Source organism: Gossypium raimondii, chromosome 5, assembly GCF_025698545.1.
Source record: "Gossypium raimondii isolate GPD5lz chromosome 5, ASM2569854v1, whole genome shotgun sequence".
Classification (NCBI taxonomy): domain Eukaryota; kingdom Viridiplantae; phylum Streptophyta; class Magnoliopsida; order Malvales; family Malvaceae; genus Gossypium; species Gossypium raimondii.
In genome coordinates this window covers 36,547,587-36,575,181 of record NC_068569.1, presented here as the reverse complement: position 1 = coordinate 36,575,181, position 27,595 = coordinate 36,547,587, and the positions used below count along the sequence as shown (strand labels likewise).

Sequence of the window (27,595 nt, the reverse complement as noted above, 5' to 3'; positions counted from 1 at the left end):
AGATCCTCCATTTTTTATTTGTTTCTACCGTGTTTTGCATTTTAAATTTACCTTTATAGTCCTTATAAATAAAATATTTTCAATGATTCAAAATTTTATTTTAAAACATTTTAATTGTTTTTCATAATTTATATGAATATAACTACAAACACTAAATTTACAATTTACAATTAAATGAAAACACCTATTTCAATATTAAAAACTATATAAACAAAATTTTATATTTTTTAAAAATAAACACTATAATCTAACTATTTCAATCATTTCTATAAACACAATTTTAAATTTTACACTTACATAAAAACAATGTAATCCATCTATTTCGATGTTAATCCATAATTATCAATATTACAATATATTTATTGGGTGAGTATTTGGTACATTAGTAGCTTTTTTATTCTACATGTAGTCTTAAAACATCGACATGTATATTTTTAATATTTTACTATATTTCCTATAAAACATTTACCAACCCCTTGACACCGCTTGGGGAGTCGGTGTACAAAATATTTTCCCATGTTTTTTTTAAATTTTCAACACATTTATTTTACATTTAGACATTTATATTATTTAGTTTAAACATTCAATTTTTATGTTCTTAATTATTTTTGTCATAATACAAACTATAATAATTGTAAAAATTAATTCCTTTTTTGTTTTCTCAGTTATAATACTAGTGAAGTACAAATTTTAATAAACAAATGTAAAATATTAAAATTTATAAATACAAATTAATCCGTGGATAACATGAAATAAAAAAATAATTTTGAACTAAATTATTTAAATTAAATTAAGCTTATAATATTAATACCATATATAAAAACTCATAATCACTTCTAGTCCGACCGCAGCTTGTCCCTCGCTTGGCGCCGATCTTAAAGCGGGGCTCGTATCATAACTAAAGAAATGAAACCCTTTGGAAATCATGATAAGAGTTGAGGCAAAATTAACATGTTTTGGACAAGATGGGGGATGTTTGGTCAGCGACATGTTTCAAAGAGAATGTCAATTTGTAAACTCTTTTTTCATTTTATTTCTACCTTTGATTTAGCTAAGCTAATACTTAATGTAACCCATGCTTTCTCCGACAAAATCATTGCTCAACATCAAGGTTCCATGCTTTAAAAGCCCACCTTTTTTACCCCCCCCCCCTTCAATACCTGCTTTTTATGTATTTATTTATAAAATAGGATTACACACATTTAGATGTCCACAGAATCAAGTGATCTAACGGACCAATGAAAATCCAAATATGATAAAAATGTTAAAATATTAAAAGAAATATAAAACATACAAGAATAGAAATAAAGAAAGTGGTGAATCTAGATACAGTGTTTTGGAATTGATGAATTTACAAGCTTTAAACAACTCTTCCTCATGATTCAATTCTCTTCTTTTCATGTGGGAGTCTTAATTGGTATTTACCTTTACTGTTCTTCACTTTTCAATTATTCTCGTTTCTCATTTAGTTTTTCATTTCCGGAAATATTTAATTTAGTAAATATTATTAGACAATAATTTGAAATTTTGAAAATTTAATGTTATTTTATAAGAATATTATTTCTTTCATCACGTTTTAGTATATGAGTTAATAATAAATTAATTTCAATTATAATTTTAGTCACTCACATAATTTATTTTTGGGAAAAGAGAAGGAATATTTGTTGTTTATTTTAAAGATGTCTTATTTTTTACATTAATTTTTATTCTTTGCACTAATTATTCTTTATTATAATACATTTGTGATAAATAAGTTTTTGTCTTATTTTATTACTTGAGTAACCAAACAAGTCATCAGTGTTGTATTTTTATTATTAAATTTTGCAAGTGCAAAATTGTATTAGAAAGTTGTTTGAAATATTAATAAAAATTAAGCTATGAGAGAAATTATATTATTTGATAAAAGTAAATATATTTTTTGAAATTAATTTATTTCTTACACGCAGAACATGTTTTTAGCGGCGTTTTTTTAGGTCTTTAGTGGCGCTTTTTAACGCCACTAACTCAATTTCCGGCGCTTGTAGAAGCGCCACAAAAAATGCCGCTGACGACAACGTCGCTAACTTTTGCGGCGCTTACATAAAAAAACGCCGCTAAAGATCATGTTCTTTAGCGGCGCTTAGAAAAAAAACGCCGCTAAAGATCATGTTCTATAGCGGCGCTTAGAAAAAAACGCCGCTAAAGATCATGTTCTATAGCGGCGCTTATAAAAAAACGCCGCTAAAGATCATGTTCTTTAGCGGCGCTTATAAAAAAACGCCGCTAAAGATCATGTTCTTTAGCGGCGCTTAGAGACAAACGCCGCTAAAGATCATGTTATTTAGTGGCGCTTAGGAAAAAACGCCGCTAAAGATCATGTTCTTTAGCGGCGCTTTGGAAAAAAAACGCCGCTAAAGATCATGTTCTTTAGCGGCGCTTTGGAGGAAAACGCCTCTAAAAGTAATGTTCTATAGCGGCGCTTGTTTAAAAACGCCGCTAAAAGTAGTGTTCTTTAGCGGCGCTTATTTCACAAACGCCACTGTTTTGATATGACTTTTAGCGGCGCTTTTTAAAAAAATGCCACTAATTTTGGGATTTTTTTAAAATAAAATTTTTTGTTTTTTTCAGCCCTCCTGCAACAACAAATCAAAAGCAACTAGATCTAAACTAACCAAAAACAATAAATTTATATAATATTTCAAATTAAATGAATAAAATAATATTAATTGATATAAATAAAAGTGAATTTCAGACTTTTCTTTACAAAAGCGTTAAAAGTATTTATGCAACATACACTATGACGGCGGAAGTTGCGACAGCTGAAACATCTTCATCATAATCTGAAGTTGCTGTTGAAGTTCGTCGTACTTTTTGCTCTGCTCTGCTTCTCTCGATGCTGTATCTTTTTGAAGTCGTAGCTGTAGTTCTTCATATTTCTTTTGAACCTCTCGCTTCTATCGCCGCTTCTCTCGCCGCGACCTCGCTTCTCTCATTGTAGCCTCGCTTCCCTCATTGTCGCTCTGCTTTAAGTTGTTCTTGAAGTTCTTCATATTTCCTTTGAACCTCGATGTGGTCGCTTGCATCCGAGCCATCCGGTTTTTAACCTCGAACTTGACTTGAGATTGACTCCCAAGCCATGTATTGGTGCGTTGGATCCAAAATATTGGGTTAATGATAAAAGATCCTTGAAATCGAACCCGACCATACTTTTCAGACCCAAAACTTCAAGAATAATCCGGTTATCAATGTCTTCAAGATAAACCGAACTATCACTAGAAGCAATCGCTTCAGACTGCCTTTTTTTTCCTTTAGTTTTTCCTAATAAATAAATCACATAGTTAGGAAGCATAATATATAGTAAAAAACAAATGCAATATAACAATAGTCGCATTACATGCAATGAATTAAACCATTAGAAAATAAACACTATAAATAACTAAAACAAGTGAAATCGATAAGAAAACGTACCATAATTTCACCGACTTGAGTCATAGCAGATCCATCTTTCCTCTTATGTGTAATTTCAAAAGTTGTAGGCGTCCAACTTTTTGACCGGACGACTGTTCCTACAATACAATAGTAAAATATTATTTAATAGAAAGTTATACATATTTGAGAATTAAAAATTAAAATACCTCCGCCTCACTACACATGCAAAACTTCTAATCGACATTTGTGTGAGTGAATTTTTGTTGTTTTTATTGCTTTTTCCAACTCGTTCACGATCCTACGTTATAAAATTTTTAGTACGTAAATAGTAAATATTATAAACCAAAATAATTACAATAGTTTGAAGTACGCGTCGTAGCTCGCCTTTCTGAGAATGCCAAAATCTAACTGCATCTTCCCATTGGTACCTCAACATACCCGGCGGGACATTTTGCAATTTCTCATCGAGGGTTGTTTTTGTCTTATAATAATTTTTCTTCAAAGTACTTTTATTGTCTCTCCATCTTTTTCCCAATGCCTTCTTTACATAAGCATCGGAGACCTCTAAAGCAAACCTCGCCTACAAAAAACACAAGTTAATAAAGTAAATATAAATGAAACTATTTCCCAAGCATTACAGATGACATTAACATTTTGTTACCTTAATATTATCGAGGGCTTGGTTTTTGTTGCTATCGGGCATTTGACGCCATGACTCGTAGTTGATAGGCAACATATTCCCATTTCGTGCTAAAATGCCCATGTATCCTGCTAAAAGTCGAGCTTCTGATCCAACAGTGACCAAAAAGCTTTCGATACCTTGACACGCCGATGGATCTAACTCGTATAACTCTCTAAGTATCGACGTCCTCGACCTCTACGCGTCCCACCATTTTCAGCTACAAATGGTATATTATAATATAAGAATTTGAAAAATAAATCAATTATAAGTCAACACGCATGGAATTAATGTAAGTTACTTTGAACTTCCGTAGGATCCTCGTGTGTAATCGGAACATTCGAAGATCCAATTGCTGTCTGTTGTTCAGTCCTATTTGTCCTTGTCAAGTTTGGATCATTTTGAACAATGCTTTCCCTTATAATTTTTCTTCTAGGCATTTTATCTGCAATACACATAAAATGTAATTAAACTTAATAACTAATTACAACAATAACAACATATATAAAATAATTGAGTTATATAATAAGACCAAGATTTAATACTAATGTAAGTTACATATAATTAAACAATCGTAAAATCTTACTACATCATTATTCGTAAATATCTTCATCCGTATCATGACGAACCCATTGAAATTGTGCACTAGTACTAGGGATATTATCGTTTAAGTTTTGTTCTGGAAATGGCAAAGTTTCTGATCTGTCGTCGATGTTATCTCTACTGATTCCACTGCCCATGTCAAACAAGTCTCTAGGGATGTTACGGATTACAACGTACCAACCCTCATCAGTTGGATCTTTTGAGTAAAAAACTTGTTTGACTTGACTTGAGAATACATACGGCACATCTATCAGTTGTTGTCCTGTGTGAATCAATCGGTCAAAGTTCACCATTGTAAAACCATATTGATCTTGCTTGATTCCACGAGTTGTATTAACATCGGCCCAATCACCTCGAAATAAGACAACTTTCCATTTGCTGTAGTAATCCAACTCAATAATGTCAGTAAGCTGTCCGAAATATTCCACATTTCCCTCGATAGGGTTATTGTCCCTAGCGCTAGCATAACTTGTAATTGCAGAATTAACAACTATTCCACAGTTTTGCGTTCTCCTCAACCTCTCGCGATATTTCGTATGAAATCTGAATCCGTTGATGAGGAACGCACTATATCTTTTAACCATTCGATTTGGACCTTGGGAGAGCCATTTAACTTCATCGCTTACGCTCTTCCCATTCCAAACCTATTGAATGGAAAGTAAACTAAGTAATTAAAAATGTTATGAGAAAGCATTATAATTTGTAAGCGAAAGCTCCAACTACATACCGTTTGGCTTAACTATTCATAAAAAGATTCTGTAAACAACTTATTGATATCTCGATGTTGTGTTCTTCGGTTGCGCGAACGAGATCTCAATATTTTTTTGTACTCACTATGTTAAACAAAATGTGATCTTTGTTAGAAGATAAAAAAATTTTAGTTTGATAAATATTTATAAAATTTGTAGAACTTACTTTCGTAAAGGTTCCAATGATTCGTGGTGAAACTGAACATATCGATGTGCTTGTACCCACAATAGATTATCTAATTCCACAATTTCAAGTTTGCCGATTGGTTGTCCAAAACTTTGGAACAAATAAGTATCGGCTAAGTTATAGTCCGTGAGTCCAGCATTCATATTTGGTCTGTTCAACCTTGTTTCGACATCTTCCAAATATCTTGAGCAGAAGGTCATACATTCCTCTGCCAAGTAGCCTTCAGCAATCGATCCTTCTGGATATCGCTTGTTGTGGCAGTAAACTTTAATTTGGATAGAAACCTAAACACAATATACAACATTATCAAAAGTTGTAACTAAAGACATAGAGGTGAATGAAGGAAAATTTTAAAAATACTTCTTTAACACCTTTCTATGAGATACATCCATCGATAGAAAACGGGTTCGCCAAGAATTGCTTCGTACGGGAGATGAATTATCAAGTGAACCATAATGGTGAAGAAGGAAGGTGGGAAGATTTTCTCCATGTTCCATAAAGTCAAAGCGGCTCGATCCTGTACCTTCTGAAGTTCTTGAACATCCAAAACTTTGCCACAAATGGCTTTCATTATGTTGGACAGTTCAATGATACAAGACGTCACCTTCTTGGACATACAACATCGTAGAGCAACTGGCATTAAATCTTGCATCAAGATGTGATAGTCATGTGATTTTAGCGAATATAATCTTCGATCTTTAACACTAACACATCGAGATATATTTGATGCATACGCATCCGGAACCTTTATATCCTTCAAGACCATGCAAAACAGTTCTTTCTCTGTCTTGGACATTGAGAAAATAGAAGGCGACAACCGATATTTCCCATTCGGAAGTGGATTGGGATGAAGATCAGGTCAAATTTCCATTTGGACTAAATCAAGTCAACTCTGAAGATTGTATTTTGATTTTCCGTCGACGTTTAAAATTGTACCCACAATGTTCTCGCAGACATTTTTCTCAATGTGCATAACATCAAGATTGTGTCGTAAAAGGTGATGCTCCCAATAAGGCAACTCAAAAAAAATACTTCTTTTTTTCCACAAGTCTGCCTCATTTGGATCGTCCTCTTCGTCAGAGCTTTCATCGGCTTCATCATTTGATCTTCTGTTTCTCTGCGTGTTTGGCGGTTGGTTCATCTTCCCATAAATGAAATTCATATCTTCCAACATGAACAAGATTTCAGAGCCACTGGTCTGGGAAGGAGCTTCTCTGAACTCTTCAAGATCTCCAACATGTAACTCGATATCTAAATCTATGATTTTCCGGTAACCACCGACGATGCCCCATGTAAGAGAACTTCTTCCCATTGTACAACCATTGCGAGCATGTTTGTGCAACACAACAAGGACACGCATAACGACCCTTAGTACTCCAACCGGATAAATTGGCATAAGCGGGAAAGTCATTAATGGTCCACATCAAAGCTGCACGTAAATTAAAGTTCTCCTTTCTCAGAACATCGTATGTCTCGACACCAGCCCATAATTATTTTAACTCTTCAATAAGTGGCTGTAAATAAATGTCGATATCATTCCCGGGCCCTTTCTCTCCAGGGATAATCATAGATAAGATAAGGGAAGATTGCTTCATGCAAATCCGTGGAGGCAGATTGTAAGGAACAAGCACTACTGGCCAAGTACTATAGGCAGTGCTCATGATCTTGAAAGGATTAAATCCATCAGATGCTAGCCCAAGCCTCACACTCCTAGGATCGCTTGCAAAGCTTGGAAATTTATTGTCAAATGCTTTCCAAGCTAAAGAATCTGCCGGATGCCTTAGTAATCCATCATCGGTTCGTCCCTCATGGTGCCACATCATTGACTCCGCCGTCTTTGATGACATGAAAAGCCTTTGAAGCCTTGGTATCAACGGAAAATACCGCAAAATCTTAACTGGATTCTTCCTCGACTGTGCATCATTTTCATCGTCATTCCCATCTTCTGTGTTTCTATTTATCCAACAGGATTGGCCGCATACATGACAGCACTGTTGGTTTTTTCGATCGCCCCAATACAACATGCAGTCATTTGGGCAACTATGGATTTTGTTGTACCCAAGGCCTAAATCTTTTATCATTTTCTTCATATCTTTGCATGACTGAGGGATTTTTGCAAACGGAAATATTTCTCTTAAAAACTCTAATAGCATTGTCAACGAGTTTCCGGTCCACCCTACCAAACATTTTAACGAAAAAGACTAACAGAGAAAGACATTTTGAAAATTTTGATCCCTCATACGCTTCTTCGTTCATGTCATTAAGTAGCGTAGAACTTCGCCGCTTCTTCATTCGGCTCTTCATGAGGTACACTACTTCCTGGTTCGGTAAAAGCATTTCTCCCAATATTACAATCATCGGAAGCCACAAAGTCCGCTGGGAACAACTGGACACCATGATTGTACATATTAAATACATCCCGCAACATACCTTCCATGTCATCCCCTCTATCAGACTGATGGTAAGCAGTACTAGAATTAGATAAATCCATTCTTGAAGATGAAGTACTAGGCAGGCATTCTCCATGAAATAACCATTGTTTATAACCCCGAACAAACCCATCAACAATTAGATGCTCGTACACAACCTCACGATAATGCCAGTTTATGTTGACACACTTCTTACAGGGGCACAAAATCATGTTCTCTTGGCTTGCATATTGAAATGCAAAATTTAGAAAATACTGTACTCCATTTCGATAATCGTTGCTAACCCTTGACAAATTCATCCAAGACCGGTCCATTTCTTAATTCTTGAAGTCTGACGTTGACAATAATTTACACGGGTAAGTTAAAACGCCAGTTATAACCATAAATGAATTACGGGAATTTGTGATATGATATATTTTTATGTAAGTTATGCAAGTTTATGTAAGTTATGTAGGTTACTTAATTTATGTAAGTTATGTACGTTATTTAATTTATGTAGGTTATGTAAGTTATTTAATTTATGCAAGGTTATGTAAGTTATGTAGGTTACTTAATTTATGTAAGTTATGTAAGTTATTTAATTTATGTAGGTTATGTAAGTTATTTAATTTATGCAAGTTTATGTAAGTTATGTAAGTTACTTAATTTATGTAAGTTATGTAAGTTATTTAATTTATGTAGGTTATGTAAGTTATTTAATTTATGCAAGTTTATGTAAGTTATGTAGGTTAATTTATGTAAGTTATGTAAGTTATTTAATTTATGTAGGTTATGTGTTATGTAACTTATTTAATTTATTCAAGTTATGTAAGTAATTTAATTTATGTATAAGCTTGTAGATAACTTATGTAAGTTAATATGTAAGTAATGTAAACCCTAAGTTTATATATAGGTTTATGTGATAGTTATTAACATGCAATCAATTAATAATTCATTGAGAATTCATTATATAATCGATTTATTAAACATCCAATCAATTAACTTACAAAACTTGATAATTCATTGACATTCAATCAATTAATCGATCAATTTATTAAATAATGATAGATTATTTAAACATTAACATTCAATAAATTACATTAATTGTTTAACGTCGATAAATTATTAATTGACATAAAATTGAAAATCGATAATTTGTTCACTTTAAAACGAATCAACTATTCGGCCATAATTTGTTCAAAACCCATTGAAATTTTGCGAACTGATTTAAGAATTTTAATCATTTGCGTAATTGTTTTTGCTTGGGTTAAAAATACGTACAAGAATTAGAATCATACTTTTTACCTTGCAGTTGTGGAAAAATTTTGCAAAGTAACATGCAAATTAAGCTAGCAACAAACGGTTATCAAGAATGATAAATAAAATCGATACCCACAGCCTTAAAAAAAGTTATTAAATATAACAAAAAATATTTTTTAAAAAAATCTGAATTAAAACTCCATTTTAAAACTCAAAAATAATAATTAAAGTATAAAGCTTAAATATAACAAAATCCAAAATTTAAACGTTTGGAGGTGTTTTTTTAATCAAACTAAGGTGGGAAACATAGGAATAAATACCTCAAATTCCCTCGACTTCGAAGCGAACTACTGCATAAAACAAAAATAAAAGGAAAACGAATTTTGATTAGTACCAATTAAACAATAAAAAAAATAAAACAAGGAAAGCGATGAGTATTTAACTAAATTACAATTTCTTAAAACAACTCTAAACCCATCTCCCTCAACAATGCAAAAGTTTAGAAACCTTAGGAAGAACATTTATATAACAGAAGAACCTAATTATTTATATCCCCAAACTAACCATTACAAAATTAACTGCTTCATATCAAAAGAACTAACTACTAACCAACTTCAGCAGACTAAACTAACAGCAATTGCACTGTCTTTAGTATGTACATGCCTTCTTTCAAACTTTTTAAACATTTCCTTAGGTAGAACAATTGAGTGTGCAAAATTTATGATAGTTGTAGTAAACAATAAATATGATCGAAAACAACAAATACAAAGAACTTGCGCATGAAGCCATTTTGCGTACATGGATACTTAATAAGAAGATCAGTATTCGAATTCCCAAATAAATCAACACTACACCAAAAAGTAATAATAGAGCTAAAGAAAATGAGAACTCACCAGAATAAGATAAGTTCCAAATTAGCATGTTGTTTTTGCTTCCACGAAATCTCGTTAAATTCCAATCTTTAATTCAGAAACTTTTTAATGAGGAAAATTCCAAGTTGTTTTTTGCTTCCACGAAATCTGCATGATTGACCAATGAATTCAATGAGGAAAATAAAACAACTTGTCGTCGTGCGCATTGCTCCAAAGAGTGTTTGTGAATTAATAGTTTTAAAAAAAAACAAAAGTGCAGAAAAGGTAAATAAAGACCGTAGCCAAAAGCAATGGATTCCCCGGGCCCAAACGAAAGCGAAAGCATAGTTTTGCTCAAATATAGGATACATCATCAAAGCTGAACAAATATATATATATTTTAGAAACTTTTATTAGTTAGCAGTGATTAGCTAATGTCAAACAACTGATACTATTGCATACAATATGTTTCCCTAAACTGTATGCTATTTATTTCTCGTCGCAAATTATCAAAAACACATGTGCATTTTAAGCCAAACATTTATAATAGTGATAAGAGCTGTATTGATACAATTTTTTGCTAAGGAATACACTAACACACACACATATCTGCACATATAGACACACATATATCTGCACATATAGACAACTAGGAACCCAAAAATGTCGCTAGACCCTAGATATACTCTAGGTGAAAAGGGACTAAGGAGTTGAACAGTAAAGAAACTAGTAAGAACTCACATGATAATGAGCTTGTTGTATCCAGAATACAAAGATTGGGGCAGAGTCAAGTTTCCAATTTCTATAGGTATAATTCCCTGCAAAGAGTTGTTATGCAATGATAAATACTTCAACTCTTTACACTTGAATAAGCTATTTGAAATTCTACTGAAATTTGATTATGTGTGAAGCTTAATAATTGCAATTTAAAAATGTTATCAAACATCTAGATAGTAGATGACCTATAATGAGATGACTAGTTTTGAAACTATTTTTTTTATTGGTGAAAAGATATATAAGATTTACACATGTAAGGAACCCGAATAAGAATTATTATGAAAATATAACCAAATAAAGCTTGAAAAACTCCTCGCTATTATAGGAATCATTATTCTAAATCATTGTTATATAATATCAACTGTTATAAGAAATGATATTATACTTGTTATATTGTTATTAGAAAGATTTATGATCTTGAGAGTAGTCAAATTGTTAATAGTCGAAAGGCTTTCACCAAAAATATATAATCAAATTTTGTCAAAATAGCTTGATGATAGAACCCATGCACTTTATTTTTTTCTATAATTAGAGAGAAGTCATGTACTGCTTTCTCTTAGAGATTGTTTGATGTTTATGGATTTTTTGTTCAAAATCGGTATGCCAGATAACATCCACGCATGAAAAAGAAAAGGGAAGATGCCGAACTTACCGATTGTTGGGGCACCGGAGACGCAGGGGGACTGTGATGTGGCAAAGCAGACGCTGCCTTACAGGGATACGTCGGGTATAGGGAACTGTTAGGGATTAGGGGAATTTAGGGATTTGGGGGAGATGACAGATTGGGAAGAGGGTGATCAATTAATCGAGGTTTTTGGTTTTGTTTCGGTCAAAAGGATGGAAAAAAAACAACGCCGTTTTATTCCTATTTAACCCAGTTGCGGCGTTTATCCATAAGCGCCACAAAATATCAAGTCAAACACTGTCATTTCGACATAAGTTAAATCAAACTCCTGGTGTTTTCAACCCTAAACGCCACAAATAAAATAAGTAAAACGGCACCGTTTATATATAAAACTTAAACCATTTGCGGCGTTTCAGGTAAAGCGCCACTAAAGACAATGCCAAACGACGCAGTTTCTTAACTCATAATACATTATTGCGGCGTTTACAAAAAGCGCCACTAAATGTAAAGCACAAAACGGTGATGTTTTGCTAACATTTCAATTCAATTAACCAATATTTCAATAATTTCTTTTAAATTAGAGAGAAAATTTTAACTAATAATTACACATTTTAAAAAGAAAATACATTAGTACATTTTTATATTGAATAAATATAAATATTTATGTATGTAATATAAATAAAAATTTATTTTAATTATATCAATAATTATGTTACTATTTTACAAGATTATCTGGATCACACACAATAAAAGTTAATGTATAAAATAGTTGAACAAGAAACATTGTTCGTGGTTCCGCTTTTGGGATTTAACCCATTTTGATATATTTTTTAAATATTAATTTATATTTATATAATTTTCATTTATATTAATCTAGAATATCCAAGATTAAAGCCAAAAGCCCCAATCCCTAAATTAAAGTTAAAACCCTAAAATCGTCAACCATTTTATTTATCCGTAACCATCATACCCCAAACTATAAACCACTATAATGTAAGCCTTAATTAATCGTAAATCCTAAACCTTAAACTATATAACCTTTAACCTTAAACCCTAAATCCCAACACGTAAAACTTAAACCCTAAACCCATCAATTAACCATAAAATACCAAACCACCAAACCACAAAATGCAATCCACAATATATCGCAAACATTAACTGTAGATCTTAAACCCTAAATTAACCATACATATTAAACCCGTAAACCACAAACAACAACCACCAAATCATAAATTCTAAACCTTAAAGTTGGCCAAACCCCTAAAGTCTAAACCGTAAGTCATAAACCATATCAAGTCAAATTCGGGTCGCCAATGTGTTAGTTTAGTACAGAACATATATTTTATATTATTTAATTATTTAATATAGGTGTGCTACAACGTGGCATGATTCCCAGTAAAATTAAAATGTTATTCTTTAATTAGTTTTCAAATAGTAGTATATATATATCTTTAAACCTTGAACATCAAACCTTAAATCCCTAGCCCAAAATAAAAAATAGTATGTATACCATAAACCCTAAAACCCTATAACGAAAATAATGGAAAAATAAATCCTAAAATAATGGAAAAATAAATTAAGTTTCTTGCGGCGTTTTAATCAAAAGCGCCACTAAAAGTCGATATCGTGGCGTTTCCAAATAAGCGCCACTAATGAATCTATACGTAGTCGAAACGATGCGTTTCCTAAGAAATGTTGCGGCGCTTAAACATAAGCGCCACTAAAAGTCGATATTCAATGGCGTTACGGATAAGCGCCAAGAATGCGCTTATAGCTCAAGACGAAACGTTGCGTTTCGGCTTCACATATTCCGGCGTTTTTGTGATACGCGCCGCTAATAGCGGGCTCTAGCGGCGTTTTCCTGAAGCGCCACTATTGGCTCTATGCCTCAATTCCAAACGGTGCGTTTTGGTCCAGATCTTTTGTAGCGCTTTTCCCTAGCGCCGCTAATAATGTGCTTCAGCGGCGTTTTTATAGAAACGCCACCAATTCTACTATACCTCAATCTTGTACGCTGCGTTTTGTTTAACATTTTTTTGCGGCGCTTACAAACAAACGCCGCTAATGATCCACTTCAGCTGCGTTTCTATAGAAACGCCACAAATTCAACTATACCTCAGTCTTGTACGTTGCGTTTTGTTTAACATTTTTTGCGGCGCTTACAAACAAACGCCGCTAATGATACACTTCAGCGGCGTTTTTACAGAAATGCCACTAATTCTACTATACCTCAATCTTGTACGCTGCGTTTTGTTTAACATTTTTTGCGGCGCTTACAAGCAAACGCTGCTAATGATCCACTTCAGCGGCGTTTTTACGGAAACGCCACCAATTCTACTATACCTCAATCCTGTACGCTGCGTTTTGTTTAACATTTTTTGCGGCGCTTACAAACAAACGCCTCTAATGATACACTTCAGCGGCGTTTTTACAGAAACGCCACCAATTCTACTATACCTCAATCTTGTACGCTGCGTTTTGTTTAACATTTTTTGCTGCGCTTACAAACAAACGCCGCTAATGATCCACTTTAGCAGTGTTTTTACAGAAACGCCACCAATTCTGCTATACCTCAAACTTGTACGCTGCGTTTTGTTTAACATTTTTTGCGGCGCTTATAAAAAAACGGCGCTAATGATACACTTCAGCGGCGTTTTTACAGAAACGCCACCAATTCTACTATACCTCAATCTTGTACGCTGCGTTTTGTTTAACATTTTTTGCGGCGCTTACAAACAAACGCCGCTAATGATCCACTTCAGCGGTGTTTTTACAGAAACGCCACCAATTCTACTATACCTCAATCTTGTACGCTGCGTTTTGTTTAACATTGTTGCGGCGCTTACAAACAAACGCCGTTACTGCCACTATTCCTGAATATTAAACGATGCGTTTTGTCAGATTTACTACGACGTTTTTCTAAAAACGCCACTAATGATGCTCTTTTGCGGCGTTGATATATAAAACGCCACTATAGGTCTGACCATTTACGGCGTTTTCTTGAAAGCGCCGCTATTTCTGGATCTTTACCGGCGTTTTACGGTTAGCGCCGCTAATGTCTGATTTCTAGCGGCGTTTTATCGACAAACGCCACAAAAAACGCGGCTAAAGCCCTCTTTTGGTGTAGTGTTACCTTTTAAGTTTATTTATATTTCTTATAGTTTTAGATAAAAGTTAAACATAAATAATTGTATTTTAAAAAATAATTTTAAAATAAAATTAATAAATAATTATCTACTTATTTATTATATTTAATATTATCTTTTGAAAATTACTTATTAACTTTTAAGGTTTTTAAATTGAATCGTCGATTTTACATAATTATGTTAAAGGAGTAGATGGTACCTTTCATATTGATCTGAAATTGCCCCTTTAATCGGTGGTTTTGTAGGTCCATCGAAAACATCATGTTGAATAATGATGATGATAAGTGCATGTAGGCAGATGGGTCCAACCTAAAAGCTGAGTTCCATTTGACCAAACTCCCTTTCATCGCTGTGGCTTAGATTTGGAGACACCATCACTATCACTGCCTTCTTTCAAACCCCACAAAACACCAAAGTTGAGCTTTTTACGAAACAAATTGATACATGGAAGATTTGGAATATGCGGAAAAATAACCCTTTGGATAATTAAGGGTAATGGTAAATGCTCAAATTAGACCAATTAAAGATTAAATGGTTATATAAATATATTTAAATGAAGATAAAATCTTTCAAAATAATCAAATAAGGGTTAAATCTTTTTGAAAGTGTTGAAATAAAACTTCTTAAATATCGTATATTAAGTTTCAAATTATGTTCTTTTCAAGTTATATCTGATTCAAGTGTTTTGTTTTATTCTAAATACGTCAATATTTACATAATTTTACAAATTAGGTTGAAGAAAATAAAAACTTTCGCGTGAGTCGTGCAAAAGGTTGAATCCTATTTTGAACATTTATCCAATAATAAATGAATAAAATATTTATATGTAAAAATAATATCAAATCTTGTAATAGAGGTGAGTTTGCCTATAATATACCTCTCGCTGATTCAAGCTACTCAAATCGACCTAAAACAAGTCCAACCCAAGTTACAAGACAACCTAGGAGAAAAATACACCAACCCCATGGCCACCAATTAGCACAATAGACAAAAGAAATCAAAGTTGAGCCCCAAAATATAAGCACTACAAAGACATGCATGAGTGAGTGGAGAACTGTAATGAAATGTAATTGATGGAGACTGCAATAATGCAATTGCATGGATGTGTCTGCATGCGCCACCAGACAGGAAATGTACTCACTCCTACCCCCAACAAGATACGATTGTACGATCAAAATACAAAAGATTTTAATCGCAATTATAATACAAAGCATACACAAATGTAAAACAAATATACAAATTAACAAATCTAGTCCCCCATAACTCCCAAGTTTTGCTAAACTTTAAATAATGAAAGGAAATTCAAAGTGGGCAGACTTTTAGCTTGATGGTTACAAAGTATATAGCTGACACAAAGAACATATTGGGAAGTGAGAAAGAACTTTGAAAACCCAGAACCAACTGTATTTCACATTTATTCCTATGCATACAAACTACAGTAAAAGAATAACACAGACCACTACCTATATTTCTCTGTAAATTTAACACAGATATGGAAATAATAATAACTAAAGTTTTAGATAACTCGTGTAATCATATAAAAATATTTAGATTGTTTTTTTATTTATATAAAATAATTTAAATTTTGATTTATTTGTATAGTTATGGTTGCTTGTTAGTATTGCGTAACCAAAATACCAAAAAAAAAAAACACCGCGATAAAAACAACTTTTGTAGTTGAAATCATAATTTCAAAAGCAAAATAAGAAAATGGAATCTTTGAAGTTTAAAAATGTTGTTTCACACAAAGTGACTTTATTATTCTTCATTAAAACATACATTTCTAAACTTTATCTTCTCGATTTTCTGCCAGCTTTGCTAAACTCACCCTCACTATTTATATCACCACACCCACATTAGCAGAACTTTGAGAAAACCCCATTTCTCTGCTTTCTTTTTTAACAAGCCAAGCTGTCGGGACATCAACACCAAGACATTAGAATATCTGTAAGAGAATAACAAGAAGTGGGAATTGTTTTATTTATTATTTTCTGCCATTCTTGGATGTTTTCGAGACCTTCGAAAAATGGTGTGAAGGATAGAAGCACTCGAGAAAGCTTTTCTTACAATGTTGATCTTATGTCGGATCAGATGTCCCCATTTCGATCACAGAATAAGACGACTCAACCCATGTTCAAGCATGGCTTCTTGCTCTCGTAAAACCTCACCAATCATTCATGCTTTTGTAATTTTTCTTCTTGTTTGTTCTTCTTCAATTTCTCCCGTTTACTCATCGGAACCCCATAATCTCCATGCGAGAAATCGAACTTTCCGACCGGATAAAGAGCTACAAAAGTTGAAATTCATAAGACAACGTCTCAACAAGATCAACAAGCCAGCAGTAAAGACAATTCAGGCAATTTAATCTAGTTTTTGCCTTGAGTTTTTTTCTTTTTATCTTTTATCAGACATTGGTTTCCAAGATCTCCAACATGTTTTTGTTTATGGTTTTGGTGTTGCAGAGTCCTGATGGTGACACTATAGATTGTGTTTTGTCGCATCATCAGCCTGCCTTCGATCTTCCTCAACTCAAAGGACAACGACCATTGGTAATTAAATAATATTTTAGTTGCACGATATTACAGTACATGGTTATGTTACAGTGTTTATCGTCGTTATTTATTGTAATTAAAGGGAAAACATCCATTGGTCCACAAATACTAATTGAACAGTTTTTTTTTTTTTTTCTATTGTTGAAATATGTGCAGGATCCACCGGAGGGACCTAGGGTTTATGAAAGAGATGGGGTGATGATGACGGCGGAAGTAGAAGAAGAAGAAGAAGGAGAACATGTTCAGCTATGGAGAATGTCAGGTGAAACATGTCCGGAAGGAACAATTCCCATCAGGAGAACGACGGAACAAGACTTGTTAAGGGCTAGTTCTGTAAGAAGATTTGGAAGGAAACCAAGACGACGTGTTAGAAGAGATTCAACCAGCAACGGCCATGAGGTAGGTGTCTTCAAAATTACACTTTTAACAAAAACTGCCATGCCTAAAAAAATATCAAATTTTATCTAAGCAATGTTTCCATTTTTTCTTAAAAAAAATAATTATTCATAAGGTACTGTTTTTATTTTGTTAGAAAAATATGAACTTTTTGTCCCACAAAAGTAGGTGAAAAAAATGAAAAAGCAATTGGAATAGCGTTCAAAATCGAAAGGAACCAATATCAAGAAAGTAGTCAAAAGTGGATTGTAAAACGGCCCTACTTATTTATTTTTATTACCAAAGACTTCAGTCTCTTATGCCAACATAGACAACCTTGTATTTTGTACATACATTTCTTTGGGGTAGGCTAACAGATTTTTAGTAAAAATCCTTTAAAATAAATTTAGATAATTAAAATCTTTGAGTGCTTGCATCACATAATTAACTCACAGAATATATTCTTTTTACAATTTTATATTTAATTTATTGATACCGTATAAAGACATATTATAGTTATATACTTATAAATGATGTGTCTTTATATATATAATGTAAACTCATTTTTCTTTCTTTAAAGCATATAAACTTTTTTTAAGAACATTTGTATCAAATAAAACACAAATATGAAATATCCTAGTAGTAGAAGATTAGATTATGGGACAAAAAATAAACCCCAATTCAAAGTCATCATTCTCTTCAACTTGCACAACCTAAAAAGTATTTCGGGACTTTGCATAATCTATTTATTAAAGCTCCTATAATATAATTTTATGCTCCTATCTTGATTACGCCTAATTTCTTTGTTACACAAAGGGTCCTTTTATATATAATAATCGCATTGTAAGTTAAGGGGTCCCTGCCTAGAATAGGATGGTTTAAACTAGCAAAACTCTTTTCTAGATTGAAAAAAATATGATCAAATCGATATAATTCTCTTCCTCTTTGATGTAATGCATGGAATTGTAAAAACTGATTTTTGTTAATTTTTTCCTTCTTTAACATCCTAGGTTTACTTTAAAAACCTTATATCCCCACATATTTGAACATTAATATTATAACATAATTTTTAAAAATATAGGGAAAAACTTTAAAAACAATTAAGTAATTATATTTTATGCTTATTTGGAAATCCGAAATAAGATGGTGGTAATAATAAAGGTATATGGTTACAGCATGCAGTTGGATATGTGAGCGGAGGAGAATATTACGGAGCCAAAGGCAGCATAAATGTGTGGGCACCCCACGTCTCCAATCCCTATGAATTCAGCTTATCCCAACTCTGGGTCATCTCTGGTTCTTTTGCCCACGATCTCAACACCATTGAAGCTGGTTGGCAGGCATGTCTTTTTCCATTTTAACTCTCTTTTTTTAGAAAATACTCTCTTTTTCCATCTTAAGCTCGAATTAAGCCTGGTCTCACTTTTTCATATATTAATAAAAAGATATTTTATATTATTTTTTAAATTCTTCATGTTGTACATTCATGTTTGGGATTCGGGGAATAATATAGAGAAGAATTATATATATTTTTATAATTAATTTTAATTTTTGTTGTTATTTAAATTAAATTTGGATTGGAACGAACCAATTGCCTAAACTTGGGTTCGACAGAGTACTTTAACTATGAACATGTCTAAATACATTCTAATTCGAGTACCATAACTTTTATAATATAATCTTGTTAAACTTGATCCGATTGATCTTGCGTTATTATATATAAAGAAACAGACTTAATATTTTTTATACATTACATAAAAATATGATTATAGTGGCTTTAAGCACTAATTAATCTTTTTTTTGTCATTTAATTTTATGCAGGTGAGTCCGGAGCTATACGGGGACAATTATCCTAGATTCTTCACTTATTGGACCGTAAGTATAATAAAAAAAATTTATTTGGAAACAATTTAATTATAGTTACTAAATTCCTCATTGCTTAATTAATTAAGATAAATGAAAATATTTGGCAGAACGACGCATATGAAGCAACTGGGTGTTATAATTTGATGTGCTCAGGATTTGTTCAAACAAACAATAGAATTGCAATTGGAGCTGCAATCTCCCCAATCTCATCATACCATGGTGGACAGTTTGATATCACCCTCTTGATTTGGAAGGTAAATCACAAATAAACCAAAATCCTTTTAGTTTCCTTAAAACCGGACTAAATCGATTAAATCAATTAATGCTAGTTTTGAAATACATCTTGTAAATGGTGTAGGATCCAAAGCATGGGAATTGGTGGTTGGAATTCGGATCGGGGATTCTAGTAGGATACTGGCCATCATTTTTGTTCACTCACTTAAGGGATCATGCAACCATGGTTCAATTTGGTGGGGAGATTGTGAACACAAGGCCCGGAGGTTCCCACACCTCCACCGCGATGGGCAGCGGTCATTTTGCCGGCGAAGGGTTCGGAAAAGCCTCTTATTTCCGAAACTTAGAGGTGGTTGATTGGGATAATAACCTAATCCCATTGCCAAATCTACGAGTGCTGGCTGACCATCCCAATTGCTATGATATCAGAGGTGGGGTTAATGGGGTTTGGGGACATTATTTTTATTATGGAGGACCTGGAAGAAGTGTTAGGTGTCCGTAAAGGGAATGATATAGGCAACGGGGGAAAGCAAATTTTATATTAACAATCAAGATAAAAGAAAATAAATGATAAAAATCTGAGAGTCAAAATAGGTATTTATTAATTTTTGAGTAAGATAATTACCAAGATTGTTGGAGGGACTGCTGCCCTTGTGGATCTGCCCCTGGGTATAGGGTAGAGTTAGTAAATAGTTTTTTTCTTTTTTTGTTTAATATTTGTTGGGTGATACTGGGTTTCTTATGGAGATGAGAGATGTTGATTTTGTAAGTTTGGGCCTTTGGGGCATTTTTATAGTAATTATTTTCCTTGTTAATCCAATTTTCTTTTATTTTCTTAATTGGAATGATATTAGAATTTTGGTATAATGACTGATTTGTAGTTTTTTTTATATAAGAGATATAGGACAAAAGTTTTTTGGTCGAATTCATAATTAGTGTAAATTAAAATTTTAAATAAAAATATTTTATCATTTCATTTTTATTCAATCTAAAGAGGTAAGTGATTATTAAATTATATGCAGGTTGGTGGTTATGTCTAATCGCCATCAATAAATAGTAACATGATATTGTTATTAAATAAAAATAATAATGGAGACTTTATAAGTAAATGCTAATAATTTTGTTTAAACATAATTAAATAATAATTAATTATAAATAAATTATAAAACCTAAAATTCAAGATCTTAAACTCAAAATCTTAGACCTAAACCTTTAAACCCAATATCTTAAATCCGAGAGTTATTATTTATAATAGTTACGATTGTTTAATTATTTTTAAATAAATTTATTAGTATTTATGACAATTGAGTCTTAGTTTGATTGGCATCAATATTATTACCAATGTAGGAGGATGTAGGCTCGAGTATGCTGAAACATTTTTATCTTCCTATTTAAAGGTTGAAAAGGGGTTACGGGTAATTGACCTAACGTCAAATGTAGTAGTTATTTGAGGTGATTTCTACACTTATCGAGTTTATTTTCTTGGCATTTTATAATTAATTATTGCATTTTTAGTATTAGTAGCTTAGGAACTAAAATTTAATAAAAATAAGCGTTTTTACGCATTTTATGCTATTTCGATGACCCGTAAGGCCGTTCGAGCCTTGTGAGGACTAATGGGCTAATTAAGTATGTGGGATACTAATTCAAGTCCAAGAATATAAAGGATGATGATCGGACCAAGAGACAAGGAAGCCCGATAGAACAAAAAAGTTGTCAAGGCTGGAAATACACTTGACTTCGCCACAACAACACGATGATTATGGGAGAAAATTCACGATGGCGATGTCATGACAAGGAGACTCCCTACGTCACAATGACGCGATGATGGCAGGCTAAAATGAAGTTGATTCTTTGGACGACACTTTTGGGATATTTCCATATTTGGACCTTAACATTTATAAGAATATTACATTTATTGGTATCTAAGTGTATCTAGGGTTGAGTAGTCACCAAGTAGCTTGTTGCCTATATAAGCAACCTTAGGGTCATCAGAATTGTGTGTAGACTTAAGAAATTTTTTCCTATTCATTATTCTTTTCTTTTTATGTTCGCTTATTCGGAACTTTTCTATTTCGATGTGAATAAAATTGCAAGCGAAGATTGCTCCAGATCGCGCTTCAATATGTATTCATGAATATTCTATTATCTCTTCTCTTCTATTTTTTTATTTACCTTTCGTTGATCTGGCTAATTAATGTTTGTGTGGATATTAGAATAGATTATTGTGCTTTATTCATATCTTGCATGTTTCAATTAATAAATTAATTTATTTGCTAAGTAATTATTTATCTAAAATTGATTGTTTATTCAAGAGTACTTAGTATATTAGGGAGTGTCAAGTGGTGAGACCGGGAGGGTATTTGTATGCCTAGGAAGAGATCAGAAGGGTGACTTAGGTGGTAATCCTTAGTGTAGATAAGACTGGAAGGGTATTCTTACTAGAGGTACTCATGAGCCGAGCCGGGCCGCCCGAAATATGGGAGGGTTTGGGTAAAAATATAGGCCCGAAATATGGGCTTGGGCAAAAAAACGAGGCCCAATTAAAAAGCAGGCAGCCTCGGGCACCACTTTTTGCCTGGCCTGCCTACCTACTGAATATAATAAATATTTTATTTTTTAATTTTAAAATACTTTTAAAATACTTTTTTAAATTTTTAAAATTTTAAATTTTTTAAAATACTTTTTAATTTTTTTAATTTTAAAATATTTTAAAATACTTTTTAAATTTTGTTTTAATTTTAAAATAAATTTTGGTATTTATTTAAAAACGGACGGCCGGGCCGGACCCGGCTTATGAAACTTTTTCGGCCGGGCAACTGGGCAAAATTCTAGGCCCATATTTCGGGCCGGGCCGGTCCCAGTCGAAATTTTTTCGGGCCGGCCGAACCCAACCCGGCCCGGCCCATGAGCACCTCTAATTCTTACTAAGGGTGATAAATAACTCAATCGACTATAATTAATTATTTAATTAAATAATTAGGCATTTAATTGATCATAGGTTAGAGGCTCGCCTTATCAACACTAGGAATAAGAAATTCTATTAGGTTAATTTAGGCCTATTAATTTAATTAGTTTAATTAAAATATTAATTTGAATTCACACTACTAATTCGTGACTCGATTAGATCAATAATTCTTTTCTGTAATTAATTTAATAATAGTTTCTCCAATCTACAATCCCTTGGGTACGATCCTCAGAGTACTTACTAGTGTTTTATTGTAAACTTTACTATATTACAATTTGACTTGTACGCTTGCAGACATTGCCGATTTCATTTCTTACATTTTTGGTGTGATATATTTACTATAAATGATAACACGTTTATAGGTGGTCAAGTTGTTGGCACCGTTGCCGAGGATTGCGATGATGAAATTTTTATTAAATTGATTATTGTAAAATAATATTAATCAAAAGACGAACAAGCTAGATAATGAATTCTTTTGTACATAATTAAATTTCTTTCTTGAATTTTTGTAGTTAATTAAATATTTTTATTATTAATATTTTTACTTACCTTGTTGATTAGCAGATTTAATCATGAATGTTGATTTTTATAGGTCTGTGTATGAATTATCCAAATCGAGTTGATTGTACGGAGCTTTGACAAACCAATGGAGTCGTGATTACAGACAAGCAGCCCGAGTGTTCAAACGAACTCTCACTTAAGCCGAACAAGTATACATCCGAGAGGGATGGAGATTCGACGAACCCATGGGATGACGACGAAGTATATGAGGAAAAGTATACAAACAATGGGAGATCATGGAGAACGAAAGATCACTTATGATAGAATTGCTTCAACGAAGAGATGAAACAATGGAAAAGATACATTAGTGACCTTTAGGGACATTCGAATATCTAACCAAAACTACTTATAATTCGTATGACTATACATCCGAGCTGAAAAGCCATGAGCCAGAATTCCAAGCTAAATCAAAGTGAATCCAACAACAGTTGGATCAGTTAGAAAATTTTTTTGGCAAAACTCCCAAGCGAGTTCTCCAATTTTGATTTGTGAGACCAATATATCATCGACGGCAATCCAAAATTAAATTTGGAAAGTCAACAAGAGTTTGGTTTCGGATACGAGAACGAATTGAATATAACTGAAGTTATCTCCGATCCAATTAACATAGATGTATATATAGACGTAGATGTAGTAGTAGACGTTGTGGTAGAACTAACCACTGACATTGAGCTTCAACCGATTCAGAATGAAAGTTTAGATGAGTAGATACACATTTTGGCCATAATCGAAGAGGTGTCAATGAAAGAAATTGACAAGTTCATTTCATTCTCCTTTGACGATGAAGATAAAGATAGGGAAACCAAAACTTCTCGTGACATAGAGGGGAGGAAGTTCGAGATAATAATACCTCGAAAGACAATTTGAGGTTGGCTCGAGTTCAGCAATAAGTGGCTCATTATGTGGATGTCGCGTCGGTCGAAGATAGGGCAATATCATTAGAATCAATTGAGGGTGCTGATTCAAATTTATCAAAAATGGAACAAAAGAAGAATCAAAGTCTCGAAGACTAACTGAAAGTTCTTTTACGGGGGCGATACAAATTTTCCTGATCCCAGAAAAGGACATTTTGTTTAAAATTCTTATAATTTTAAATTTTTATTTAAATATTTTAATTATTTAGTTTAACATTTAATTAGGATAATTTTTTTATTTAGTTTTATAGTGGCTGTTGAGCTTAGAACCGGGGAAAAACATACAAGTCGAGGAGTCAGAGTTTCACGTAAATGGGAGGTCAAAACAGCCGTGACATTGTGATGACCAGTTTTGCGTCGTCACGATGAGCCTACCTCATCCTAACGAGCAATATTATGTCTTCCCAATGATCAAGCCACGTCCCAACGTGGCCTCATGACATCGTAATGAACCTTCTTAACGAGCAAACAAACAAACAGTGACGTTGCGATGAGAAGCGTCGTGTCATCATAATGTCAGGCCCCTGGTCGCAACGAGAGGAAAGTAATGTCATAACGAGCCATGACATAATAGCCTTGGAACTTATAATGACAAGGTGACATCGTGATGAGCTGAAACTTCTTGTCATGATGAGGAGATGGTTAAGGCCTTTGTCATGACGTGCCCTATTTCAATAGCCTCTCAACATCGTTTCTTCCGTTTCCACCAACACTCTAAACATCCACAACTCTGAAATTCTGCCCCGCTAGTTCTTTTCAAGTATTCAACAATCCTCTTTCAATTTTTTCTTTTTGTCACCTAAAACCCTTTTTAAAAACAACCCTTTCCGACAAGGAATCCATAGCAGCCAACGGTGAAACAAACAACTCGATAGTAACGAAAATTCGATGACATCTTTTTCTAATCTTTACATTTCATTGTTGAATTTCGAGCATTAGATTAGAGACCCTAATTTTTTAAATTATTTTAATTCACCCGATTGATTATTAGAATTATATTGGTTTTCATGGCCCCTCATAAACAACAGACATTTTTAGCAAATTGAGGAACACGATATGCCGAATGAACTGAGGAGACAATTTGTATTTGATAATTTTGCGGCCTAAATAGCCAATTTTGATAAACCGATGATCCCGAAATATGGCTTCGATTTTTCCATGCAATCTTTTTACGATCTAATTATCACGAGGATCAATCGGTTACGATAGTACACATTCTATCGACAATCACTTAAACCAAACGTAATATCAATCGTTCAAGAATTTTAAGTGAATTTTCCTAAAGCCCAAGACAACAAAGTCTTTATAAGAAGCGTGTACATAGTCACCTTTCCAATCGCGATCGAGACCATTTATAGGACACCTCGCTATGCCTCGGATTTTTACAAAAATTTAAATGAGGACAAGGTGGACTTTGATGAAATAATTAACTTTTTAACCGAGGGTTGAGGCCATTGGGTTTTGAAAGCAGTTAACCTAAAAGCTATTGCAATTCCGACAACTGATTATGACCCTAATAGCCAAGATATGGATGTACTTTATTAGTGAAAAATTATTTCCTACTCAGCACGTCACGGAAGTTATCTATGATTGTGCTTTTTCCTATATATGTTATCTTGTAGGGCTAACAAATTAACAGCGAAGACTAGATCCTTGTGAACATGAGACAGTGTGCCAAAGGGCACACGAGGACTCCTATACTCGCACTTGATCGCGGAGATGTGCCAGAGGGCTAGTGCTGTAATTGATCCTGAAGAACCAACCTACCCACTGAATGGCATTTTAAACGATGTCATTTATGCACGATTCTGTAAGCAACGCACTGATCAGGTGGAAAAGAGAAATGAACAAGTAACTGCCCACGGGGAATACACACGAGACTATAGGCTCCTGAAACTAAAAAAATGCACCCAAACCCATACCACCATGGGTACGCCGATCTCAGAGGGTTCTAAGGGATCCAATAAGCAAAGACTGGTTCAGGCACAAAGCATCCCACGTCGAGCACCATCCACAGTGGATGGCCCAACATGACAATCAAGAAGGCCGATCTGACTTTGGATGGCCTCGTACTGGTTCAACCCAATAGGTGCCACTCCACTCGCTCCACATACCAGCCTATCTCATGGGGTCCATCCACATGAAGAGGGGATGCAGCGAGGGTCGTCTCAGACGAGCACGATGATGGCACGAATGAGTTTGACGATGAAATATTCACCGATTTATGAGGGAGTTTACTTTTATATTTTATATTTTGTTATTTTAATTTCTCCTTGAACTTGGCAACGAGGTCTACTTCGATACATATTATTATTTTTTAGTATTAACAAATATTCAACTTAAATTATAGTACAAATATAATAAATAATTTTATTTAACTCATTGTTAATATGATGATATATGAAATATAAATTTTAAATACTTTTAAGTAATTAATATAAATTTTTGTAAAATTTATTTGAATATATAAATCATATTTATCTTTTAGATTTAATTGCACCGACATCCATAAATTATTATCCTTATCATAAATTGATCTTTAGGCTCAAAATATCGATGTTATATCAATCAAGTCCTTCCACTATCGAAACCGTTAATTTAACCATTAAATGGCATGTAAAATATGATGTAAAATAATTTAAAATATAATTTTAAAGTAAAGGAAAATGTTTCGCATAAATTTTAGGATTAAAACTAAAAATAAAGTAAAACTTTAAAAAAATGGACGATGGTTCTTGTAAAGCTTCAAAACCTAAAACAAATATTTTTACAACATCCATTTTACAATATTTATCTTTCTTTAAATTTTTATTTTAAATTATGACATAAAATCTAATGTCTCATTTAACAGTTAAATTAACGATTTTAGTAATGAAAGGAGCTTATTGATATAACATTGATAGTTTGAGGATATAATTAGAATGTTTTAAAGTTTAAGGAACAATTTGAAATGAGGGTCATAGTTTAAGGATGTTTGGTGCAATTAACTCTATCTTTATAATTAATATAAATGAGCAAAATTTTTATAATTTGAAACTCGAATTAGTTCTAGAATTTTAGTTTTTCAGTTTAGCTTGAAAAACCAAATTGAAACATTGGTTTGATTCAAAAGCTATCTATTTAGGTATAATGATTTTTTTGGCCCTTCAATTTTACAAAAAAAAAGTATTTTAGTCCTCCATTTAATTTTCTGTCTCTTTTAACCATTGACCTTGTATTATTTGTTAAATCACTTTAAATTGGATGGAAAAGTTTAGGCTTGTTAACTTTGCTAACACATGCACGTGGTATGCCATGTTAACAATTAATTAATTTTTTAAAAATATTTTTAATAATTTATATACTTTTTAAAAAATTATAATAATTTTTATATTTTTGAATTTTTTAAAATTTAAAAAGAATTAATTGTTGACATGTCATCCACATGTATGC

At 33.0% G+C, this 27,595-nt stretch overlaps 1 protein-coding gene across 2 annotated transcripts; it reads left to right on the top strand.

Annotated features, from left to right (window-relative positions):
- Nucleotides 1–16,537: 16,537 nt before the first annotated feature.
- LOC105765987 (uncharacterized) lies at nucleotides 16,538–20,587 on the top strand. Of its 2 annotated transcripts, XM_052630887.1 has the most exons (8): nucleotides 16,539–16,849; nucleotides 16,979–17,049; nucleotides 17,156–17,242; nucleotides 17,402–17,644; nucleotides 18,796–18,960; nucleotides 19,442–19,495; nucleotides 19,594–19,740; nucleotides 19,845–20,587. In XM_052630887.1, exons 1-8 carry the CDS (start codon nucleotides 16,762–16,764, stop codon nucleotides 20,220–20,222), a joined length of 1,233 nt encoding a protein of 410 aa, XP_052486847.1. In that variant the 5' UTR covers nucleotides 16,539–16,761; the 3' UTR covers nucleotides 20,223–20,587. The 2 variants fall into 2 exon arrangements, with proteins under 2 accessions (XP_012440732.1, XP_052486847.1); XM_012585278.2 differs by having other exon boundaries at nucleotides 16,538–17,049.
- The last annotated feature ends 7,008 nt before the right edge of the window (nucleotides 20,588–27,595 follow it).

Bases quoted from the DNA above. Each gene is read 5' to 3' on its own strand.
- LOC105765987 (XM_012585278.2), top strand. From the start codon at position 16,762: ATGTTGATCTTATGTCGGATCAGATGTCCCCATTTCGATCACAGAATA. The intron at 17,050-17,155 runs GCAATTTAATCT...TTGGTGTTGCAG, and splicing joins CAGCAGTAAAGACAATTCAG to AGTCCTGATGGTGACACTAT. The intron at 19,741-19,844 runs GTAAATCACAAA...TAAATGGTGTAG, and splicing joins TCACCCTCTTGATTTGGAAG to GATCCAAAGCATGGGAATTG.